This window comes from Erinaceus europaeus, chromosome 9, assembly GCF_950295315.1.
Source record: "Erinaceus europaeus chromosome 9, mEriEur2.1, whole genome shotgun sequence".
Taxonomy (NCBI): domain Eukaryota; kingdom Metazoa; phylum Chordata; class Mammalia; order Eulipotyphla; family Erinaceidae; genus Erinaceus; species Erinaceus europaeus.
In genome coordinates this window covers 53,851,737-53,867,356 of record NC_080170.1, presented here as the reverse complement: position 1 = coordinate 53,867,356, position 15,620 = coordinate 53,851,737, and the positions used below count along the sequence as shown (strand labels likewise).

General features: G+C 39.1%; 1 protein-coding gene across 1 annotated transcript in view; it reads right to left on the bottom strand.

The window, feature by feature from the left end:
• Positions 1-282: 282 nt before the first annotated feature.
• Positions 283-15,620, bottom strand: part of F5 (coagulation factor V) — an 87,659-nt gene continuing 72,321 nt past the window's right edge. Inside the window, exons 19-25 of the mRNA XM_007531785.3 lie at positions 15,178-15,249; positions 13,811-13,914; positions 13,011-13,166; positions 10,539-10,683; positions 7,110-7,261; positions 2,618-2,800; positions 283-578 (exon numbers count right to left, since the gene is read on the bottom strand). Coding sequence (XP_007531847.1) covers positions 432-578; positions 2,618-2,800; positions 7,110-7,261; positions 10,539-10,683; positions 13,011-13,166; positions 13,811-13,914; positions 15,178-15,249 — 959 coding nt within the window. The 3' untranslated portion in view covers positions 283-431. The remainder of the gene's footprint in view (positions 579-2,617; positions 2,801-7,109; positions 7,262-10,538; positions 10,684-13,010; positions 13,167-13,810; positions 13,915-15,177; positions 15,250-15,620) is intronic.

The window sequence follows — 15,620 nt, the reverse complement described above, 5'->3', positions numbered from 1 at the left end:
ACATGATCAGAAAAGAAAACAGAAGTAGAACCTGAAATGGAATTGGCGAATTGCACCAAAGTAAAAGACTCTGGGGTTGGGGGGGAGAATACAAGTCCAGGAAGGATTCAGAAGACCTAGTGGGGGTTGTATTGTTATATGGGAAACTGGGGAATATTATGCATGTACAAACTATTGTACTTACTGTTGAATGTAAAAGATTAATTCCCCAGTAAAAAAAATAGTACTAAAAAATAAATAAATAAATAATAAAAAATAAATAAATAAAAAGTTACATTGCAATGGTTTCATATATAGCATTTTATTCTCTAATAGAAAATAAGGGACATAGTAGATGATCATTAATATTTTAAAAAGCTTTAAAGTGAATTGCCTTCCGTAAATGGTTTGATATTTTTCAGAGTCCCTGCTGTCTTGTTGACTCTTCAATCCTAGTAAATATCACAGCCAAAGAGTTCCAGGCGAAGAGCAATACTTTGATTCCATGTTTTAGGGATAATACGGATAAATCTGGAAATAATTGGGGGGTTAAAAAAATTCTTCACTTGGCCTTTTATATTAATGTTTCCTTCAAAAATCTGAAAACAAAATTAGAAAAATTCATTAATGATGGCACAATGGGTATAAAAATCTTACAGATTATTCTTACCCTTTTAGATTAAACTGAGGACATAAAAAAATAGCAGTGATGTCACCACAGCTATAATCCTTAACTGATTATGAAATAGCACACTAGACAGATCCCCTTCAGGATTTTTTAATGCAATGAGGCAAAAATATCAACCTATTAGTTTTGCCTCTGCTTGCATTTTAAAATTACATAACTAGGGTTCTTTAGGTTGCCAAATGTTGCAGGACATTATCCTCCTTGTATGTAAGGATAACACCTATTTTGCTTAATAATAACATAACATAATCTGAAGTGATGCTCTGAAACAGCTAAAAAACTCTCTGCTCAAGTGGTCCTTTGGCAAAACGGGAACAATAACAGTTTACCTCCCAGGAGTTGTAATGATTTATAAAGAATATATAGTTATTTTCAGATAGTCAGTTAGTTACTACCAGCATTTAAAATAAAATGCAACCAGAGGCTGGGAGGTGGCTCAGCAGGTGGACAACACATGCCTTCTATGACAGATCTTGTGTTCAAAAATAAAAAAATAAAATGCAACTATGTGTTTTAATTAATTCTTTCTAGCACATGCCCTATATCTTTAACTAAACTGTTTTTGATGCCTCAGTTTTTCTGTGAACCTTCAGCATTTTCCCAAGATTCATGTAGCAGAAGTTAAATTTGTTCATGACACTGATGCTATTCCTACTGTGAGAACATGTAGCACAGAGAGAAATACAACAAACCAATTCAATCAAGCAAACTAGCAACTCAAGGGCTGCAAAATAAAGACAGACAGGCTTAAATTCATTAACCGATCCAGGATGAGCAATTTAATAAATGTTTATCTTCTTGTCTACTGCCTCTACTTTGTCCAACCCAATCCCCCCACTGATCCCAGCCCAATTCCTATTCCTGGAATATTAGTCTCAGTATATAAACCTATTATATTTGCCTCTGGTTGCATTTTAAAACTACAGAACTAGGAATTTTGTAGCATAACAAAGTTTTGCAGGAGATTATCCTCCTTGTATGTAAGGATAACACCTATTCTGCTTAATAATAGCCTAACATAAAATTTCATTAGCACAAGTGTCTAATGAACTACAAACAACAAATGTATCTGGAATTAATTACAATTGAAGGATTTCTAGATGTCTTTATTGTCTTCCTCAAATTCATACATGGAAACCAATGGGATGGAATTAGAAAATGGGGCTTTTGGATGGTGTATAGGATGATGGGGTTAGATTGGGTGATGTGCCCAGGACAGGATTAAAATTCTTATAAAGAGGATTCAGCCTGGGAGGTGGTGTAGTGGATAAAGGATTGGACTATCCTGTGCTTGATCTCCAGTGATAAGCTGGTCTCTTTCTTCTCCCTTTTCATGTTAAATAAATCTTGAAAGAGAGAGAAAGAGATGCAGGTGACATCTCTTTCTGTATGGTGGGCCTAAGGAAGGCCATTAGGAATGCAGTCAAGCTGGAAGATCAGCAAGAATATACATTGCTAACACCCTGATCTCTAAGCCCCAGAACTGTGAGAAATAGGCATGTATGTTGCTGAATCACCCAGTCTTTAGTGGTTTTATTATGGCAACCCAAGCCAACTAGCATCTGCTCCACCATTTTTCTTTTTCCCCCACAGCACTTATCAGCTCTGGTACAGGAAACTGAATCAGGGATTTTTTGGAGCCTCAGGCACAAGTGTCTTTTTGCATAGCCATTATGCTATCTATCCCACTCACATCTTTCTAGATCAAAACTAAGTAAGCCTCATGCCATCCCTGGATTTTTTTGTTGTTGTTGTTGAATTTCACAGAGGCTCTACCAAAACAGGAAGTTAGTGTGTGATCCCTGCCCCCAGACTGGGACCTTGCAGAGCTAAGATTCAGAAAATGTAGAGGTGGAACCTATCAGGAACCTATTTGTATAACACTGGGCACAGTTCTCATCATTGCATAGATTTCCAATTGCTCTCCTTTCGCCTAAGCGGCCCCAGTACCTTGTCTACCATGGAGGACTTGTGCCTGTAAGGTTTCCATTCCACTCCCTGGTAGCTATACTGGATGGTGTAACTCTTCACATACATCTCAGAAGACAGAGATTTACAGCCTTGAGTGATGATGGCAGTTATCTTCTTGACAGTGAGCAGATCAATCTGTAACCACTGCTTATTGTTGTTTGCCTGTGGAAATGATGTGAACACACAGATAAGACAGATGTTAACACCTTCGCATTTTTAAAGCAAGATACTCAGAAGTGCATAGAGTTCAAAGAATTTCTTTTCTCTCATTCTTTAGGATTCCCACTCACCCAGAAATTTTCCTTGTTCTTTTTGATTTGTGCAATAATACATATATATAACTCTGTTGGGTTATTTCACACTTTATACAACACTTACTTCTTTACTTGTTAGTGTCCTGGACTCAGAGGACAGGGACTTACTTGGTTTTGTTTCTAGGTACTTACCTTGATGCAGAGCATATGGGGTTCCACAGTTATGGGTTATATAATTAATTAATTAATATATTTTACATGAAAATATTAAATTGACAAATAATCTGTCAATACTATTCTCCTTAGCAAGCTTGTTTAAATATTATGATACTGGGGCCAGGCAGTAGCACACCTGATTGAGCACACATTACAATGTATAGAGATCCAACTACAAGCCCCAATTCCTACCTTCGGGGGAGGGGGGTGGGGGAGCTTCATAAATGATGACCTAGATCTGCAGGTTTCTCTTTTTCTCTCTCCCTCTCTACCTCCCCCTCCTTTCTCAACTTCTTTATGTCATAACAAATGAATGAGAGGGAGAGGGAGAGAGAGAGAGAAAAAGAGAGAGAGAGATAAAGAGAGAGAGAGAAGGAAAAATTTGCCTCTGGGTGCTGTGGATTTGTTGTGCAGGCATAGAGCTCTAGAAATATGCCTGGTGGCAATAAACAATAAAATAGAATAAATTCTTTTTAAAAAATATTTATTTATTCCCTTTTGTTGCCGTTGATGTCTTATTGTTGTTGTTATTGTTGCCATTGTTGTTGGATAGGACAGATAGAAATCAGTCAAGAAAGGAGGGGAAGACAAAGATAGACACCTGCAGACCTGCTTCACCACCTGTGAAGCGACTACCCTGCAGGTGGGGAGCCAGGTGCTCGAACCGGGATCCTTACACAGGTCTTTGGGCTTTGCGTCACGTGTACTTAACCCGCTGCGCTACTGCCTGACTCCCTAAAATAGAGTAAATGCTATGATACTGCTGAAGGAAGAACTAGAATATCCTCTCTGTTTAACTTATGCTAGAAAAATCCTTCTTTTTCCATTGCTAATGTCAAATAGAAGCAGGGGTCCAGGAAGGCAGCAAAGCAGTTAAAGAAATAGATTGTTGTCTACGGGCATACCACCCTGAACACACCCGATCTCGGAAGAAATAGATTATGTCTGAAAAGTGGACATCCCAGATTCAATCCCAGTAGCACTATATGCAAAAGTTGAGGAGTGCTTTGGTCAAGGAAAGAAAGGGCGAGAGGAGGGGAGGGGAGAGGAGGGGAGGAAAGAAGAAAGTTTAATTTATTCTTTTTCTGATATTTCAAATCAGTATCTTATTAGAAAGATCCATTGCAGACACACCTAGTGCTTGATACAACAGAGTAATTGTCCTGTCTGACTGAATGTCTAATCATGTGTTTGGTGATATGCATTTTGAGAAAGAGGACAAGATTGAGTCTTAAGAGTAATCTGAGATGCATTTTTACCTTTGGGAACTTTATTTACTGTCCTATAGTTGAATTGATATGAAATACTATTGATATATTTCCCCAGTATTTCTTATTTAGAAGTGTAAGTATGTATGTGTGTACATGCACATAAATATTACACGCTGTATGTTTTTTTTTTTTTTAGCAAATTGCATCAAAATTGTCATGGTAGTTCCTTTTTTGTTAATTTTGTAACACCCTCTAGTGACATCTGGCAGTATCCTGGTGTGTCTTCAAATCAGGGTAGTTCTGTTAATACTGAGTACATTAACTAGAGGGTTTTCATAGACAAAGTGATCAAGACACTATATTGTATGAATACATAAACTTGAATTTTTCTATCTCTGTAAGGAGAACCTAGGGCCTTGGGATACCTCACCAGGGAACAGGCCTGCTTTTCCATGCTTGTGACTTGGGTTTGAGCCACCACCCAGAGGGAAGCTTAGTGGTTCCCCACTCTCCCTCTATATATCTCTCTCTCTGTCACTGGGGCTCAGTGTTGACACTACAAATCCACTATTCCTGGTGGCCATTTTTTATTCTATTTTATTGGACATGTCCAAGAGAAATGAGAGGGGAGGGGAGATAAAGAGGGACAGAGAAAGATAGACACCTGCAAACCTACTTTGCCGCTTGTAAAACGTCCTAGCTACAGATGGGGAGCCAGGGCTCAAACCCTGCTCCTTGCATGGATCCTTGCACTTAGTATTATGTATGCTTAACCAGGTGTGCCACCATCTGGCCCCTGGTTTCTGTTTCAATCTGAAAAAGTTGGCCCAGAGTAGTAAAGCCCCAGTGATAACAATAAATTGAAGATAAATTAATAAATTCTGGATTGGGAGATAGCTCATCTGGTGGAGTGTGTACATTACTATGCACAAAGATCTTGGTTTGAGCAAAAGGCATCCCATGGAAAGTCCCATGAATGGCTGAATCATACTTTGGTGTCCTTTATCACTCTAAATCTCTGACTGAAATTTTAAAGAAGGGGAGAAAAAGTCCTCTGGGAGCAGTGGAATCACACAGGCACAAGGCCCTGGATGGTAAAAATAAATAAATATAAAATAAATTTAAAAATTAAATAGACTTTATAAAGAAATTTCATCTAATAGTTTAAGTGACACAAATTGGTCTGAAATTTCAGATTTGAAATGACAGCATTAAAAATTAAAATTAACATCACACTCTTGGAACCTTTATCGCATCATGGAGACTATGAGCAAATTAAATGCAAAGAAAAACTTATATGCTATTAAGAGGAGGTTGGAGTGTCAAAGTGAAACCATAAACAGGTCTGAAGTGTTGTTGGGAAAAGCTGGATGGCATTCTCTCTTTAACATTTCTTTTGCTTATACTGTATACATGTGCACATAAGCATAATATTAACATGCTTATTATCTTAACTTCTCTGGTTCTCAGTTCTCTCTATAAAATTAAGTGCTTGGGCTGCTTCAAATGGTGAAAGTAACACTGATCTCTTAAACAATGGAATTCTGAATGCCTCCAGACTAAGTTAAATGATTTAATTTCTCTTGTATTTAGACTAAATGCTTTGTAAAATTCCTCACTGTTCTAACAGTATGTGATTCTAGGAAGGAAGACAGGAGGATAGAAATAAAGATCTTGGATTGTTAACTGACAGGATCATTCTGATTTCTAAAGTCGGGTGAAGAGTAAAATAAAAGTAGTCATCTATTGGGGGTCGGGCGGTGACTCAGTGGGTTAATCGCATGTGGCGCAAAGCGCAAGGACTGGTGTAAGGATCCCAGTTTGAGCCCCCGGCTCCCCACCTGCGGGGGAGTTGCTTCACAAGCGGTGAAGCAGGTCTGCAGATGTCTATCTTTCTCTCCCCTTCTCTGTCTTCCCCTCCTCTCTCCATTTCTCTCTGTCCTATCCAACAACGAACAACATCAACAATGGTAATAATAATAACCACAACGAGTCTACAACAACAACAAGGGCAACAAAAGGGGGAAAAATGGCCTCCAGGAACTGTGGATTCATGGTGCAGGCACCGAGCCCAGTAATAACCCTGGAGGGGAAAAAAAAAAAAAGTAGTCACCTATTAACAGTTATCATAAAGCTACATCACTTGAATTATTTGGGCAAACATAAGGGTCAGTACTAACCTCTGGAAGGTGTTATTTACTTAGATTATTTATTTATTGCCACCAGAGTTATCACTCAGACATGGTGCCTGAATGGTGAATCCACTACTCCTGGTGGCCATTTTTATTTTTTCTTTCCTCCCCTTTCTTCCTTCCTTCCTTCCTTCCTTCCTTCCTTCCTTCCTTCCTTCCTCCCTCCCTCCCTCCCCCCTCCCTTCCTTCCTTCCTTCCTTCCTCCCTTCCTTCCTTCTGTCCTTCCTTCCTTCCTCCTTCCCTCCCTCCTTACTTACCTACCTACCTGCCACCTACTTACCTACCTACCTACCTACCTACCTACCTACCTACCTTTCTCTCTTAGATAAAAATAGAAATTCCGAGGGAAAGGAAAGATAGGGAGAAAGAGATACTCTTGCAGCACAGTTTCACCACCTGTGAAGCTGAGCCAGTCAGAGCAAGAAGTATCAAGTTAGCAGATATCCTATATCCACAGACTTAGGATCCTGATCTACAGAGACAAGAAGTACATCCCATGCCTGCAACCCCGCCCCCCACCCAGTCCCACCCCGCCGCACACTGTGCTCCTAGTAGATAGAGTGTTTTTCATCTATAAGGCTGAAAGAGCTTCAGATACCTGAGCTTGCCAGGCATTCACTCGGCCTTGGGCATTGAGACGGGCCCGAGAGGGTTCCCAGTAATCTCCCCACCAAGATTTTTTGAAGGACGACGCTGTGATCTGCTTGTTTTCTATCTTTCCACTCTCCATACCCAATGGTGTGGAGCATCCTGTTAAAAGAAATAAATGTGACAAAGAAATGAGCATCCCTGCTCAGGTGAAATCAGCACTCCCTGCATGGCATTTCCTCCTGCACAGACAAGAAATGGTTGTTACTACTACGTAATATCAGAACAGTCATTTATTTAAGTGCCCAAACTATTCTCAGGCTTTCTGTGTGTTATTTAATGCTTCAAATGACATTTATCTTACAGGCAAGCAAATGGAAGCTGTCTAAGCAAAAGTAATGTTTCAAGTTGACACTGCTGGAAGAATCAGAAACTAAATTTAAGCCCAGTCAATTTGATATCAAATACCATATTGTAAACATCTAGACTCATTTTTCACCTCTACAGAGTTATGGAATCTTCTTTGGTCTTTGTTTTGAGGCAGACAATACTCCTAAACTATCTAGGTATATAAGAACATACCCTTTTTCTACTAACAAAAATAAGATATAGGAAAAGCTTGATAGTTACATTTAGTCTTTTATTTTCAACTTCTTGAGTGATTTTGACAAGTGTGAATTTGAATATTGTGAGCTGATTTGTGAATGTAAGCTATCAATACTGTGTTTTACTGACATGAGAGACTTCTTTTTGAAGTGATGCCTTACTTTTTTCATAAACATTTTAAGAAGAAGAAAACCAACTATCACTACTGCTGCTAATACTACTTATGCAAATACCAAGAAAGTAAAGAGGGAGCAGGGATATAGCTCCATGGTAAAGTATATGCCTTGAATATATAGTGCCCTGAGATGATGCCCAGCACCAAAACAAAAAAAGAAGAAGGAAAAACAGGAAGAGGAAGTAGGAGAAGAATAAAGAGAAGAAATAGGAACAAGAAGGAAATAGGAAGAGATGAAGGAAAAGGAAGGAAGAGGTAAGAAAATGAGGGGGAAAAAGAAAGAGAAAGGAAAAGGAAGGAGGAGGAAGTAGGAAAAAGAAAAGTTTATTTTAAGTAATACTTCTTGTACAGGAAATTGAGGCTTAAATAAATTAACTGAATTGAATGTCACATCTAAGTGCAGCTTGATTCTGATCTTAACAAAACATTTACAGGGGTCAGGTAGTGCAAAGACCCATGTTCAAACCTCTGGTGCCCACCTGCAGGGGGAAGCTTCATGAGCAGTGAAGCAGTGCTGCAGGTCTCTCTTTGCTGTCTGCTCCTGCTTCTGCTCCTGGCAGCCATGTTTTCCATTTTATTGGATAGGACAGAGAGAAATTGAGAGAAGAGAGGGAGATAGAGAGGAAGACAGAAAGATAGACACCTGCAGACCTTCTTCATCATTTGTGAAGCAGATGGGGAATTAGGGGCTCAAATCCAGATTCCTGCATGGGTCCTTGCACTTAGTATTATGTGTGTTTAACTAGGTGTGCTACTGCCCAGCCTGCCCGCCCTTCCCCTCTCTGTCTGTCTGTCTGTCTCTCTCTCTCTTTCTTCTCAATTTTTCTCTGTCCTATCAAAGAGAAGAAAAAAAAATCACATATTCTAGGTGTGAAGAAAAAAAATAGTGCTCTATAAACCTGTTTCAGAGTGTTCCTGCCTGTATACAATTTGCATTTTGTGTGGGAAATGCTCATTTCTGTAGTCCTTATGCATGGCAAGACTGTGATCGACTATTAATTTACTTTGCTGAGAAACCAAGCCCAAAGTTCAGCTACTTCCTTCACGGCGAGCCTTGGCTGTTTCCCTCTGTATGTAATTTCCCAAAAGATGGGCCTAGCAACTCTCAGGCATGCAAATCACCTATATTTACCTAGATGACTACCTAGCTTTATTGGTACCACAGATTCCACGACATCTCCTGAAAAAAAGAACAGTTTACAGAGAAAAAACTTAGGTACCTACATAGAGAGTGAGCCAATATAGAATCCAATCAAGGTTTTAGGAAGTTGGAAAGCAGATTTATATTTTAGAAATGCTCACTGAACACCCAACATTTGGCAGTCATGTAGATACTTTCACTTAAGTCTAGTCTAAGAAGCTTGGAAGACTTTGTTTTTATTAAAATCTTTTATTTTATTGAGAGAAAAAGATACACAGGGGTAAGGGAAAGGAGGGAGGGAGACTGGCCAGAACACTGCTCAACTCTGCCTTATTGTGGTGCTCAGGAATTGAACCTGGGATCTCAGAGCCCAAGACTCAGGCATGAAAGTCTTTTGCATAAGTATTATGCTGTCTCCCCAGCCCTGCCTAGTAGACTTCTTCTTCTTCTCCTCCTCCTCCTCCTCCTCCTCCTCCTTCTCCTTCTCCTTCTTCTTCTTCTTATCATTGAGATGCAGAGGGAGAGAGAGACAGAGAGACAGAGAGAAACACCAGAGCATTGCTCAGCTCTGGCTTATGGTGGTGTGGGGGATTGAACCTGGGACTTTGGAGCCTCAGGCATGAGAGTCTGTTTGCATAACCATTATGCTGTCTCCCCCACACATAATTTTCTTTTTTTTTTTATTATCTCTATTTATTGGGTAGAGACAGCCAGAAATCAAGAGAGAAGGGGTTGACAGAGAGGGAGAGAGACAGAGAGACACCTGCAGCACTGCTTCACCACTTGCAAAGCTTTCCTCTTGCAGGTGGGGACCGGGGGCTCAAACCTGGGTCTTTGCACATTGTAATAGTGTGCTCTACCAGGTGCACCACCGACCGGCCCCTTGACTTCTTTTTTAATGAAAATTATATTAGTTTGATTTGTGTCACACAATTATAAACTACTCCCTCTGTAAGTCTATCATTTATTTCATTTACTTGCTTATTGCATATATAAATATTTAAAATATGTATTATATTTTAAATAAAATGTTTTACATTGATAATTCTATTTCAAAAATATAATTAGCCATATTTTACCTAGGAGATACTTACTTTTTAAACTTAATTTAGGTTGTTTTTTTTTTCAATTTGTGGGGCCCAAGAGAGCCCCTTATATTCACTCATATTTAGTTTTAAAATTTGGGTTACAAGATTGTAGGATTACAGAGTAGAATTTTAAGAGTGAAACTTACCTGGAATCTCAGATTGTTCTTATGAAAGATGGGCTGATGGAGGTAGGTCTGAGGAGCATTAGGAAAATGTCTGGGTCACCCAGGCAGAAAGATGATGCCTTCTCTAACTGGTAGAGCCTGTATTAATCTAGATCATACAGAGCATTCATCTGAGCAGAACCTCTGTCCCACAAAGCATTTTCTAAGAGCCTAAGGAATTAATAACTAAACACTCTACCTAGAGCTCCCAAACTGTACTTTTTCTGAGTAACAGTGAGAAAATAACTACATCTCTGCTTCTTACCATTAACTTCACAGCCTTGCAGCTCCATTCGAAGAGCAGGTTTGTTATAGGACAAGGTAGGAGAGATCCTAATATATCTAGCCATGATAGGTGGGTCGAACTGGTTCTCTTTTATCGAAGAGGCATCTGAATTTCCAACAAAATACTAGAGGAAAATAAGAAAGCTTAATTAAGAAACATTTCTCTGTTAAGTGATTTTATAATAAAAATTTGATTTAATTTTACATTGAAATACTACATCTTCCTGTGACCTGTATCAAATTAAGACAGTCTTTAAAATAACTGGGGCTACTTTTACTTCAGGAAGAGGAGCTAAATATATTTGGTCCTATTCCTTCTATTAAGTATTGTGGGAAACATGAGGAGAGTGAAGGGTGGGTGAAGAGAAGGCAGACTGGTTAGGCTTCTAGAGACCTGAAGAATGCAATGGTGGTGGGCTCCCAGATTTGTTTGCTGCCTCCTTATCCCAGACTTGGAAGTGAAATGACCAGGACAAATCTTATGAGTGCAGAACAAAAGCACACCAGAAAAATATTGTTCTTTGGAGCCATAGGACCAGGAAAAAGCAGCCTAGTAAAACAGACAAATTTCAGACAATAATTGATCTACTTCAACCAAAAAATCATTGGGTGGTAATGCTCACACATTACAGTACATAAGGACCCAGGCTCAAGCCTCCAATCCCCTCCTATTGGGAGGAAGCTTCACAAACAGTAAAACAGTGTTGCAGGTATCTCTCTCCCTCCCTCTCACCCTCCCTCCCTCTCTATTTCCCCCTTCTCTCTCAATTTCTCTGTTTCTATTTTAAGTAAATAAGGAAATAGTAAAATGGTAAATTATTTACAGGTAATATGAAACCTCTTCAAGGTTATCATTAGAGTAGGGGTTAATACTATCAGGGTTATCATTGGAGTTAATAGGGGTTAATACTATCAGGGTTATCATTGGAGTTAATAGGGGCTAATACTATTCAAGGTTATCATTAGAGTAGGGGTAGATAGCATAATGATTATGCAAAGAGACTCTCACACCTGAGGCTCCAAAGTCCCAGGTTCAATCCTCTGCAGTACCATAAGCCAGAGTTAAGCAGTGCTCTGGTTTAACTATATATATATCCTAAAGACTCAGTCATATCCATCCAAAAGGATATGTGTACATTTATGTTCATAGTAGCACAATTCATGATAGCCAAAACTTAGAAACAACCTAGGTGCCCAACAACAGATGAATGGCTGAGAAAGTTGTGGTATATATACTGTGGAATACTAATCAGCTATTAAGAATAAGAACCCACCTTCTCTGACCCATCTTGGATGGAGCCAAAAGGAATTATGTTAAGTGAGATAAGTCAGAAAGACAAAGATGGGTATGGGATGATCCCACTCATAAATAGAAGTTGAGGAAGAACAGAAAGGGAAATGCAAAGCAGAATTTAACTGAGTTTGAAATATTACACCAAAGTAAAAGACTCTGGGTGGGGGGAGGGTAGATTTTCAGCTTCACTAGAGGGGGGTGTGAGTAGGGACACAGACCTTTGGTGGTGGGGATAGTATTAATATACACTCCTATTAACTTATAGTCTTATAAATCACTAATAAAACATATAAATAAAAATTTTCATTATCATAATGGCATAATGGCTTTTTGCATACAACTGGCATATTTAGGGAAGGGGCCTGAAAGGAGAGGAAGCAAACACTGTTACAATTAGGTAGCTGGGAAGGACCTTCCTAGTCAGAGCTGAGTCCTTTGGCAATCTGGTTAGAGAAACTTACTCTTCATACATGGCAAAAAGAAAAAGAAAAATGCTGATACTTCATCTACCTTGACAATTCTGTATTAACACTACTGCATTATCCTGGAACATTGAAATAAAAAACAAAATCAAAAGACAGTAACATTGTGTTCCAGGAGATAGGACAGTGCGTTGAGTGACAGACTTTGAATGCCTGTTTTATCCTTGGTACCACATATGCCAGAGTGATATATTCTCTCTCTCTCTCTCATACACACACACACACACACACACACACACACACACACACACACACACACACAATAAACCTATAAAGGATAACTAAAAAAACCTTGGAAGCCAGTTTTTAGCATGAGCTTCTTAAGGCAGAATTGTCAAGGTAGATGAAGTATCAGCATTTTTCTTTTTCTTTTTGCTATGTATGAAGACCATGACTTCTATTCTGTTGTTCCTTCTTTGCTAATCTTATAAGTCTGGGAATTTAGTGTGCTAATGAAATGAGTTTATTTTTCAAGTTTTGTGGAGTTATCCCTTTAATATGTGATACACAGATCCATTGTTGGACTACTATCCTCTGTAAAGTCCAAAGAAAACCATATTTCTAAAGTGTCCAAAGTTATTTTTTCAAAAGATGGAGAGATAGGTTTAGTTTATGTCAGACAAAACATAGATCCCTGGGTGAACTTTGAGAATCAGAGACGAAAACTGCAACAGACCATCACATTCTCGGTACTGTTCCCTTTGAAGATCTGCCAGTGTGTCTGATCAGAGCTGTAGGCCACATAGAACTCAGTGGTGTAGTAGGACTTCAGGTAATGCTTGGCACCTTGAGTCTGGATTCCTGTGAGTAAAACTTCTCTTTGCATGTCCACCTGCCATACAGCAAGGTCATTAAACATAATTGTCTAGATCAGCAAGTCACATATTGCTTTAACTCCTTCTACAACCATTTTCCTTTAGAATTAAAGGGTCTACACTGAAGGTCTTATCAATCTAATTAAATAGAGGCAATCCAATTTTGAACACAGTCCCTGGCTTCAAATCCTAACTAGCTGGGTATGACCACAGGAAGTCAGTCAGCCCTCTGTGTCTTAGTTGTTTCTATCTGTAAATGGGAAGTCACTAGAAATCACTTCAATGGATTCTTTTTGAATATGTTATTTAATAAGATCAGTACCCAGCACCTAGAAATGCTACTTCCCCTCACCACACTTCAAGAATAATACCTGGGTCCATGTTCCCAGAGGGATAAAAAATAGGAAAGCTTTCAAGGGAGGGAATGGGATACAGAACTCTGGTGGTGGAAATTGTATGAAATTGTACCCCTTTTATCCTATAGTCTTGCTGATATTTTTTACTTTATAAATAAATTAATAACAATTAAAATATATTATGCTTGTTAAAAGTAACAACAAAAAAGAATAATACCAAGGAATTATTAGACTACTGCCATTGTTATCATTAACCATAGCAGTGAATATTAGCAGTCACCTGATAATATTCACGCAAGACATACCTGGATCCATGGCTTAGAGTCAAATTCTTCTGAAGGCTTTTCTGCAATCCAGGCATTATATGACCCACCATTGTTTAGTCTTGCTAAATTTGGCTTCCAATAATCTAAAAGAAGAAGTTAAAGTTATTCTGAATTAAAATGAAAACTACCAAACAAATAACAATTTCTTATGTAGTTCCAGTAGAAAAGCTGATTCTAGGAGAACTTTCTGTTGCACTTAGAAGCCCAGGCTCCACTTCTGAGTGAGTCCATGATTATGATGTCTTGGCTTTGGGTCTTTGCTGGGTCAGCTGTCAGTTACCACACCCACCTCCTTTCTTGCCTATGGGTCCTGTTTCTCAGTATGTTGATGTGATTGCTGCTGAAAGAGGCTGCCTAGTAGAAAGACATGGCAAGAATTTATGGATGCCTGTGACCCCATATAATTGAGCTCTGGATCTTGGGAACAGTTTTTAAGCAGAATGTGGAATTTTAGGAGGAGTTCCTTACACACTTTGGGTGCACAACAGGTTTCTTGAGTAGATGAATGATTGATATAGCAAAGGATCCTATTGATGGGGACTGTAATTTCTGACCAATAAGATTTTGTAGATCTGGCTAGAGTATTCATATTGGCTCAAACCCAGAATGAGGATGAATGGAGAGAGATTTGAAAGAGGCAAATGGTCATAAGAGCAAGATGTCTACTCTTGCTCAAGCTCTACTAAAAGGTTGAAGTGCCTAGTTGGAGATTCCAAGCATCTCTTGCTCTTGTATGAGAAAGGAAGGGTGTGTGTGTGTGGGAGAGGTGGTGGTGGTGGTAACATACTTTGAGATCATTATGTACTGGAGAAGTGGTAGTGATAAGAGTATGCCAAACAGACAACCTCACCAAAGTGCCCCAGAACCCCACCTCCCCAGAGCCCGCCCCACAAGGGAAAGATAGAAACAGGCTGGGGGTATGGATTGACCTGCCAATGCCCACGTCCACTGGAAAAGCAATTACAGAAGCCAGACCTCCCACCTTCTGTGCTCCATATAGATCTTGGGTCCATACTCCTAGAGGGATAAAGATCAAGGAACCTTCCAATGGAGGAGATGGGATATGGAACTTTGGTGGTGGAAACTGTGTGGTGTTGTACCCCTCTTATCCCATAATCTTGTCAATCATTATTAAATTACTAATAAAAAAAGTATGCAAAAAGGTCTTTTGCTCCTTCCTTTGTAAAATGAGCACTCCAGATAAAGCTGCTTTACTATATTGTACTAGAGAAAAATCTGGAGATCAAAGACCCATTGAGTAGGAAGACTGTCATGTGTGGTTTTATAGGCTTTACACTGCACAATTATAGGAGGTGCATTTCCTAGGTTATGATACTACTACTTACTCAAATACTCAGAAGCCTTGATCTGTGGATCAGTTATGAGCCCAGTACTTAGTCCCATTGGCATCTTGCATTCTTTAAAAAAAAATCATTTCTGCTTAGAAAATACACAACATAATCAAAACTCCATAACTATAGATTGTATCTCTGGTGGGTCAGACACTATATATGATATGTTTGATCATAAAATGGCAAATACACTGTAATTTTTTAGCTCCCCACTCCCTGAACTAGCCAAATTGATTATTTAATAGAAACATTGTATCTAGGAAAATACTCTCAGTTGATAGAACACAGCACTTGATTGCCTAAAATTTCCAGTTCAGTCCCCAGCATCTCATATCCCAGAGTGGTGCCCTGGCTTCTCTTTTTCATTCTCTCTATCTCTCTTGCCTCCAGGGTTGTCACTGGAGCTAGGTGCCTGCACTACGAATCCACTACTCCTA